The sequence below is a fragment of the Lactuca serriola genome, chromosome 7 (genome assembly GCF_051521515.1).
Source record: "Lactuca serriola cultivar US96UC23 chromosome 7, Lser_US96UC23_V15, whole genome shotgun sequence".
Lineage (NCBI taxonomy): Eukaryota > Viridiplantae > Streptophyta > Magnoliopsida > Asterales > Asteraceae > Lactuca > Lactuca serriola.
The window spans coordinates 42734652-42745146 of NC_136414.1; the positions used below are offsets into that span (position 1 = coordinate 42734652).

The 10495-nt window shown below is 34.4% G+C and overlaps 1 protein-coding gene and 1 pseudogene across 1 annotated transcript; one reads left to right on the top strand and one right to left on the bottom strand.

The window, feature by feature from the left end:
• Positions 1–3302: 3302 nt before the first annotated feature.
• On the bottom strand, positions 3303–4151 carry LOC145063917 (uncharacterized). The gene has a single exon (XM_079011474.1). The coding sequence runs from the start codon at positions 4149–4151 to the stop codon at positions 3303–3305; it is 849 nt and encodes a 282-aa protein (XP_078867600.1).
• Positions 4152–6118: 1967 nt separating this feature from the next.
• Positions 6119–7084, top strand: LOC145063918 (putative F-box/LRR-repeat protein 23 pseudogene; annotated as a pseudogene).
• The last annotated feature ends 3411 nt before the right edge of the window (positions 7085–10495 follow it).

Sequence of the window (10495 nt, forward strand, 5' to 3'; positions counted from 1 at the left end):
ACAAGCATATAATGTCGAAGTTTATCTGTTCCTTTTAATTCTTGGAGGATTAAAAGCAATATCCTGGGCCCCTCGATGATTTTGTTTTGACTTATGTGCCGGTCCCGGTCGGGACTAAATTGATGTGTTCAATTAAGTTCTCTGTCAAACAAATTGGAAATCAAGAAACAAACTACTGGACAATAAGTATGACATTGTTCCATGTATTTGTCCGGCTGATATCTTGATGAACAGAGGACTATATGATCCCTTATCTAATAGGCACGTCAGTGACTGGGTCGGAGTTTGACAGTGGCTTTTAAGAGCTACGATTGCTAGTCGGTTTTAAGTCATACAGTTATAATTATTAGACTTATCCAAGTGGGAGACTGTTGGATTAGGTGTGTAAGCCCATAACTATAATTGGTATGTACTTGACCCCAGAGTAGCATGGTCCTTTTGGGTTGCCTTCACCAATGCAATTTGATAGGATAGACTTTTGAGAATAAGGTTATTTGTGGTTTATTAATATATTACAAGTATAATATATTAATATGAAATCACATTATTTAATTAGTATTGAACAAGAATTAATTTGGAATTAATTTAGTGATCAAAAGAGACTAATTAAATATACAGGGACTGATTTAGTAAATCAATGATTCTTATAGTGTGGGCCAATGATCCATGGCTATTTAGGATGAGCTAAACCAACATGGATAGTCCATGGAGGTTTAACCCATGGAGCCTAAGTAATATGAAGGGTCATGGTGCATTAGGGTTTGCATGGATGTAACCCTAACATTTGTCACACTATAAAAGGAATCCCCCAGAGCTAAAATCGGTGGCCAATACTTTCTTGGAGAGTGAGAACCGATTTTGTTCTAAGTAACTTATTCTCTCAAGCCTCCTTTTGCACTTGGTGTTTGTGACACATTAGAGGCATCACATTTGAGGTGCTAAAGCTTTTGAAGGCCAAGAACTACAAGTCCTACTAAGAGGTAAGTTATCTAACTAGTTATATTGTTCAATTGTCAAATTGTATGCTAGTTAGGGTGTATGCTTTTGAAAATCAAATTGCATGTATAATTAGAGAAAACATAGATCCAAAGCATCTAGGGTTACATGTGCACCATAAGGTTGTTAGAGTGCTCAAAACCCTTCAGAAAGACCATGGGGGAGCCCATGGCACTTGGATATCAGACCATGTGGAGAAGCCCATGGCATTCCAGGTAAATACCATAGGGGGAGTCCATGACACTTGGATATCAAACCATGTGGGGGAGCCCATGGTTTTCCAGGTAAAGACCATGGGGGAACCCATGACACTTGGATATCAGACCATGTGGGGGAACCCATGGCTTTCCAGGTAAAGACCACGGGGAAGCCCATGACACATAGGTGTAACACCATGGGGGGATCCCACAACATCCTGGAGTGAGACCCTGGGGGGAACCCACGACATTCTTATATGTTTATATGCATGGCTTATGTGACTGATATGGTTTATGTGATTATGTGGGGTATGCTCTGGGGAACTCACTAAGCTTCGTGCTTATAGTTTTGTTTATGGTTTCAGGTATCATCGGTTTGGAAAGGAAGGACCCAACTTGATTGCAACGCACACACCCGTGTTTTCTGCAGTATGTGATTTTGGGACGAACTCTGATAAATGTTTTCAATTAGCAATATTTTTGGAATGCTTGGATTTAGAAGATATCTATGTTTTGACTATAATAAAAATGAAATTTTTACCCTTGATTTTTGGATCGTTACAATGATAATATTCAATAAATATTAAATTAAATATATATTAAAGTTAAATGGGTTGACGGGTTGAAAACGTGTTGATAACTTTTACCCAACTCAACCTATTTAACTAAACGGGTTAGACCAGTTGACTCATTTAACTTAAATGGGTTGAAAATCTCAACCCAATCCGCTAATATTTGGTTGGGTTTGGGTTGGATTGACATGTTGGGTTGATTTTTGTCAGCTCTAATTAAATATCTACAGATGATAAAATATATGTTTCTTATAAGTCATTAACCCAAAAATAAAAGGGTAAATGTAATTTGTTTATTATATCATTTTTAGAGGTGAATATAATCTTTGGAAGAAATAAAAATCAAAATACCAGTATTTTATATATCTTTAAATAGTAATCAACGAAAAATGGTTTCTTTTTTTTACGACTAATATAGTTCAATACATATCGATGGAAGGCAAACGGACAACAAGCTGTGTCGCTAACCCTTTATGGATGACAAAACTAATTCTTTTGAAAACAACATTTGTGGATCTAAGAGATATGACATTAGAATGCATGACCCGTTGGACTCTGTTGAGGAGCTCCACTGCCTCTGGTGCGAGAAAACCAAATGTATCAAAATAAAAATAAATATTCAATTATATACTTGCAATTAAACTAAAATCGTTTAAACGTAAATAAACATTCAAAAGTTATTTGATGAATCTGATTTCATTATGTTTCATGTAACTACTTTTCTAAATATAATATTTTAGGGGTTTTCTAATATGTGCCCTAAAAACACATATAAGAAGTATTAATTAATAACAAATATTATCATAATTAAATGTAAAATACATTAATTATAAGGAATATTATCATAATTAAATGTGAAATACATTAATAATCTTAATAATAAATGTAATTCGAATTTAATTATAATAATATTTTTTATAATTAATACTTTTTTATATTTGCCTTTAGGACACATGTTAGAAAATCTTAATATTTAATAATAAAAGAATTGATCATACAATATTATAATTGGATTAAATTTTCTATTATCCACTGGCAAGAAGAAAATTAAACCTATAATGTTTAAAACAAAGAAAAAGAAGCATCTTGAATTTAGCATATTGATTTCATTGGGTGATGAATTATGAGTATTTTTTGTATTTGATTTATCATTGAACTCACCTAATCTGATCGCAAACTATAATTTTGACCGACAATAGTCGGTCTATCTGTTTCCGATGACCCAACGATTTGGACATCTTCGATGAGTTTCCGGTCGTCTTCTCGAGCCAACCAAAAAATATAAAGACTAATTTGTAAAGGGTTACAAACATAAGTGGAAAACTTCACTTTTTCATTTTTACCTTTCGATAAAATCATTTTTTTATTCACTTAAAATAAAACACCATATATAACTGATTAGACTAAATATACTAAGTCACCAGAAGAGAATATTTTACATTTTATAAAGGTTAGTACACATGCTACAAAACTGATCATTCCTATACAGATTCCTTTCTTTTTGTATCTTCTATAACTGTATATCTGGTTTTCTAACCTAAGAATGAGCAGTTTTACTTGAATTCTTTTCAAAACACTTGCACATATGCTCTAATTCCAAAATCCCCTCTTCAATATCGACAATTTCTTCACTATCATTGTTTAAATGTTGTCTATAGTTTCGAATTTTGTCTAGACTTGCACTAACTTTTGTTCCCATTTCCTCCATTGTAGCCTGCATCGCCATATTCTCCTCGTGCACTTCGCTCACCTTCCTTTTCATTAATCGATACCCATCAAGCGATTCCAAAAGCTGCTTTTTCTCATCATGTTTATGCATTTCCGCACATTGTGAAACTTTTGCCAATAATGTCTCATTTTGCGCTTTTAAATCGTTTATATGTTCTTCCATTTCTGATAACTCATGTGCTTTTTTCGCTAACTCCCCCATCATTATCTCCTTTTCTTTCCCCAAACCTGAACACATAATCTCTAAACTTTTACGTGCGGCTAAACTCGCACTATGCTCTCTCTTTAGCTTCTCTTGTTCGTCAACGGTCAACGGGTCTGTTGACCGTTGTTTTTCCTTCGGGCTTTGAGCTGGGCTCAACCCAAACGGTCCGAGCCCATCAGACCGTTTGGTTCCGAAAGACTGACAATTTTGGATCCGGGTTCGGACCATGTCGAGGATGGTCATCATTCCGGCCACCCTCAACATCCGTCTGCCATCGTTTCTTTGAGTTTTGCAGGCCTCCTTGTGATCTTGAATCAATTTTAAAAGTAATTTGACATTTGCTGCGACGCCTTCTAACACGGCATCATCGTAAGAATGTTGTTGTGGTGTTGATGTTGCAAGTAATTGTGGAGGTCTTTTGTCTTTAAATTTACTCATATCATAAAGACACATTTACCATATGGTGATGATATATGAGAAAGGGTAATAAGAGGAATGGAAGAGAGGGGTGAATTTGGAAAGATTTTTCCCCCTCTTTTTTTTTTTTTTTTTTTTCTTATTTCTCAAAGACCAGCCTCCTTCGTTAGCCTTTGTTTCAAAATTGTGTTTCATGTGGTGGGAGGTCTCATTGGATAATGTTCGTTGTTTTTTCCGATTTTATTGCTCTATTGTTTTGACATTTTCTTGCAAATTCCTACAAAATACATCTAATAATAGTAGCTATAGAGGGTGGTATATTGATGAGTTAAAAAAATGAGAGGGGCCAAACAGAATTTGTTTAAAAGTATCAAAGAAAGAAAATCAGATAGAGATTCAATTTGAGTTCCCATCGTTTCCTAAGGAAACGGGATTCTTAATATTTTAATCCTCATCAAATTCAGTCGATACTTCAAGCCAGCCCACGCTATATGTAATGAATAAATAGAAGCGCATATATCGATCATATACACACCAAAAAAAGAATAGAGGCCAGCTGCAGTAAAAAGTGGTGGAAAGATTCCGGCTAAAATCTAAGGTAACATTCAATTTAATTACTTAAGTTACGTAGATGGAATACTTCTTTTTAGTTAGATTAAACGAATCAAAACAACCCTAACGTTCATAAGCCACGAAACAAAAGAGGTCGATAAGTTTCATATGTATGTAGGGAAAATGACTTAAAAGCCCAACGTCAAGCCCAAGATAAGATAAAGAAACGGATACCCTAATAAATGAAACTAATGAAGCTTCAAATTGACTTTTGAACTCATTTTTTTTTTATTTATCAATTTGAGTGTTGACTAAAAACCTTATTTGATTGAATTGACTTGTTGAATATCGACAATTGAATATAAATAGGTTATTATAAGTTCGAGTAAGCCGCTATGGTGAAATCGGTAGACACGCTTTTTCTTAGGAAGCAGTGCTAGAGCATCTCCGTTCGAGTACGAGTGGCGGCATGACATATTCTAAAAGTCTCAATCATGTTTTGTCTTTTCAAAAAAACTCAACGAACTTAACCTTTTGTCTAAAAAAACCCAACGAAGTTTCCAAAAACCTCAATCATGTTTTGTCAATTTAAAATTTTTTAAACGGTTTGGAAACTTCGTTGGTTTTACAAGTCATTTTCCTGATATGGTAAAAGCCATGTCATTTGTTTCTCTTCTTTGACTTCCATAAAATTGAACAAAATTGTAACTTAATTGAGTTTTTTAGACAAAATATTAAGTTCGTTTGGTTTTCTTGAACAGACAAAACATGATTGAGGTTTTTTAAACGGTTTGGAAACTTCGTTGGGCTCGTAAGTCATTTTCCCTTATGTACGTACTAATGTACATACTTAAGGAACATCTTAAAAAATTCATTATAATACATAATGCTATGAAGAAAAAACATAGCATCTAGAGTTGCTTCTTGTTAATTGAAATTCTTTCGGTATGTTGTTATTTCCACTATTATATGTTTTATTGTGATCTAATTTGTAAAATCTCGGGAGTTAAATAAGAATATCTAGGTTTAAACCTTGTTGTTGTATTTTGGAATGTTACAACTCCTCATGTATTCGTTACACAAATGACACCATGACCTCTAGAATCAAGATGAATTATGTTTGTTGTATGGTATTTCTTATATTACTGTGCTACACTTAAATTTGTAAACATGTGTGTATGTTAACCATGGTTCCTAATTATCAACGAACTCATTTCTTCTCTTTAGAGGAATGTATACTTTCAAGAACCTTTACATACATAGTTTTCTGTTATACAATTGCAATTTGCTTTTTCTCAAAGGACTTTATTATAGAATACTCAAAAGTACTGGATCAATTTTTGTATTTCACATTTTCCGAAAGAAAAACACGTCATTTAACTGAGAAAGATAAAAAATGAATATGGAAGTAAAACTCATCGGATTTCATGGTGGTAGTGTCGTCATCGGCAATGGAAGATCCTCCAAATTGGATGGAAATGCCCGACGAAGTGATGGCAAATATACTTCAACGATTGGGTACTAAAGAGATACTCAACAATGCATGGAAAGTGTGCACAACTTGGCGGAGAATTTGCAAAGATCCGGCGATGTGGAAAGTGATTGATGTTCAGAAATCCGATAATGATGTGGAAGAACATCTCGATCTCGAGAGGCTGACTAAGAAGGCAATCGATCTCAGCTGTGGGGAATTGATCGATATCAGTATCTCAGGGTTTGGCAACGATGATCTCCTTGATTACATATTTCTGCGGTAGATTTCTTCCCTTTTCCCATCGATATTCAATTTCATACTCATTCTACACTCATACGCACCACCAATTATCCCTTGTTTACTGAAATTTTGTTGCTTGCTTTTTCTGTGGCTCCAATGGTGACTTGTGAACAGATCAGGTAAGTTGAAACGTGTTTCTCTTACGTACTTACGTGGCAAGGCCTGTTGGTTGACTCGGGCCCCCAAAAGGTTTCCACAATTGGAGGAGCTTCACATTTCTTTGGGCTTCATCAACGTAGAAGACATCGAGGTTATTGGACGGAATTGCCCTCAACTCAAGTCTTTCACAGTGAACAAAGTATTCCAATGGTCACACAATGACGATCATGCCCTTGCGGTTGCAAATTACATGCCCGAGTTACGCCTTTTAGATCTTTGTGGTAGTAATATGACAAATGATGGACTCGAGGCCATTCTTATCGGCTGCCCTCACCTTGAATCTCTAGACGTTCGTATGTGTTCTAATCTTAATCTCAAGGGCAATTTGGGAAAATTGTGTACGGAACGGATCAAAGATTTTATGCACCCAAATGACTCATCGGAAAACTGCAGATATCTTCTCCTAAGTTATGAATTTTATCATGAATTACATGTGTTTTTACAGGAGTGGAAGTCTGGTGCTCGATCAACTTTTAGATGGTGAAGGAAGAAGAAGATAACGATTGAAGATACATTTGTAATATTTTGGTGTGTTTGGTTGTGGAAAAATCCTTTATTTTTAGAAAAATTTCTAAAAGAATTCTTTCGGCATTATCAATCAAAAGGTCTTTAGCTCATAGGTATTAAGTGTTATTTTTCCTCTTTAATGTTGAGAGTTCAGGGTAGATTAGATTGTCATTAATAAAAATATTATCTCTAAAAATTTTCATTAAAAAAAAAAGATTTTTCTGAATTTTTAAATTGAAAGTTACTTGAAAAACAAGTGCATATTGTTTCTTACACATTTTCATTTCTATTTTTTAAATATTAGATGTGTGCCTGTACAAAGCGACAATAATTAATAGCTATTTTTGCGAATAGTTTTTTTTGCAGTGTAATAATTATAAAATTTTATTATTAGTTATTATATAATAAAAAAATTATAACCTTCAAATAAAATATTTATGTTTAGACATTATATTTATATTGCATGTTTGTATTATTGATGTAAATTAATTAATATCAGTGTCTACTTAAGAAAACGTAAATTAATTGATATACACGAATTTAATATTTTAAAATTGTCAGTTTGTTCTAAATTGAATTTTTTAATAACATTCATTAATTCAAGTATTCAAACTTTTAAAAAGTATTAATTATTTACTTATGCATAACTGAATTGTACAAAAAGTTTTGTAACTTATCCCTTTTAAAATTCAAGATATGACTAATATGCTTTATATTATAGTATAAGATATAAAAAGTATAAGATAAATACACACACCCAACCTCTCACATCCCCATACCCACCATGATCCATACACCGATCCATCAACCCACCCCACCGCACACACATATACACCTAAAGATATACACATACACATATAGACAAATGTAAAAATACACATACAAGTACATGTACATATACTTATATACACGTACAAAAATTGGAAAATGAAACCAGTAGAAAATACATAATATTTATTCGAACACATTTTCTAAATTTTGAAATGGAAAATGGCATGTCCAACAAGTTATGAGTAAATTTCTGTATGCTTAGATAAGTAGATTTGTATCAAAAATCAATTCCTTGCATAATTTGGTAAAAGAAATACAAGACATTGGTACATACATATGTATTTGTTATGACATCCCCAAAATCTCGGCCAGAAAAGACCGATTTCATTTATGCTTTTTAAAATAATTTCAGAGTAAATCCTTTTGATTTAAAAGAGTTGCGGAATTTGTTCCCAAAAGAAAAATATGATAAAATAATATTTATCAAAGCATTTCATCAACAGATGCATTTTCATTATATAATCAAAACTCGGGATGTCATGTTCCGATACAGACCATAAAACATAAACGATAACATTACAAGTCATTCAACAAATATATACATATACAGACTTGTAAACAAAAGAACTCGATGATCCATACATCTTATCTCCTTGCGCCACTTCCTGTAATACAAATAAAACTAAGTGGGTCAGGCTTGGGAGCCTGGTGAGCATATAGGGTTTTCAACCCACAATAAATAATTATATTTAATTTCACCAACCAACAATAACCCGATTACCCATTCCCGTTATCCTCACTTTATGTCCCTAAAACAACATCTATCTCAAGCGACCTAATCTAGGATTTTCATTGGGATGGACATTACTGCTAAGGGGTTTCCTCAACAATAGATATCCTAAAGGCAATCATGAGGGGGATAGAGTACACTGGTGAACACATCGTTCACAACACCTACAGGTTATGAACCTGCTAGCGTTCCACTGGACTGTCTAGAAAGAGTCTGTGGTCGTTATCCATACTCCGCTGAATAACTAGATCAACAACAACGACATCGAGGCCTCTCATCTGTTTGTCACTCATCAACTATCTATCTATGTTCTACCCAACATATTAGTAGATAAAAATATATATTTTTATACATAGTTTAAAACATGTATAACATGTTCAATCAATACATATTCCACATAACAGATGAGACACACACACACATAACACGTATTTCATAGAGAATAAATCAGATCTATGAGATAGAAGAAAGTGAATATACATTCCCACATATAACAACAAAATATATACATAACACGTATTTTATATAAAATACTTCATAATTATGTGTTAGAAGAAAGTAACTACACACTCACTTGATCAGAAGATTATTGGATAGCACTACGGCTCTAAGAGTAGTATTCTTCGGTGAAACCGGGATCACTTCGCACACCGGGCTTCTCGCGGGAAGAGCTTCGGCTCGGAAAATCTTTTCTTCTCGGGATCTTCGGGCTTAGGTACTCGCTTCGGGTCTCGGGATGATCACCGGGGCTTCGGGGGGTTAAAATAGGGCTTAGAGAGAGTATCGGGAGTGGGAGAGAAGAGATGGAGCAACCAAAATCGGCTGCCCCTTGAATTCTATTTATAGGGCTGATTTTCATTTCTCACGTCGTGAGTTTCTAAAGCTCACATCGTGAGCCCGATAGGTCACTGCGTTCGTCATTTGTCCACTTGTGTCTGTAGCTTTGAAAGGTCAAATTGGCCTGCTCACGTCGTGAGTCCTGACACAGGCTCGGTTTTCGTGCCCCAAACTTCAGAAATTTATATCTTTCGCATACAAGCTCTGTTTTCGACGTTCTTTATATGCACGCGTAGGTGAGATTATGCTCTACAACTCTCTTTTAGACTCCATTGGCTAATTTTGAATTTAATTTTAATATATTATTAATATATTATTTTTAGTAGGCCGGGATAGGTAAACTCCGTTCGAAATTCATAACTCCTTCATCTGAACTCTGTTTTCGTCTGTCTTTTTATCGTTTCACTGCTATCGATGAGATCTTCGATTCTCATTTAGATTGTTTCGGCTAAAAATTACTCGATCTCAAATCGAGGATTCGAGCTGCATACTGTTAAGTCGAAACTTCGGAAAATCATAACTTCTTCATACGAAGTCAGATTTGGGCATTCTTTTTATGCACGCTCTCGGTTTAACGAAACCTATGACTTTTGTTTAGATCACTAAGGCTAGATATCGCTCTAACGTAAATTTCACTTTTTTACGTCATTCAGCGTCGCCGGTTCTGTCGCGAAACTACGATAGGTCATAACTTCTTCGTTATAACTCGGATTTCGGCATTCTTTATATATTCGGAAACCTCATTTCAACTACTACAACATTATCCATAGATATCGTGCTTATCTAACATTTCATTTTGACGCTTATTTTTATTCTTAATTCAATTAAGTCACACAGTTAAGCACAAAACACATAATACTCAAATAATACACTTTTATTATTTCAAAACGGGTTACAAAGGTTAACTTAAGACTATTATATCAATATCAATGACAAGCCCATAAACACAGGGGTTACAATTCTCTCCACCTTAGAATGATTCCGTCCTCG

What these genes read in the sequence shown, in the direction of transcription:
- LOC145063917 (XM_079011474.1), bottom strand. Translation starts at nt 4,151, where the DNA reads ATGTGTCTTTATGATATGAGTAAATTTAAAGACAAAAGACCTCCACAA.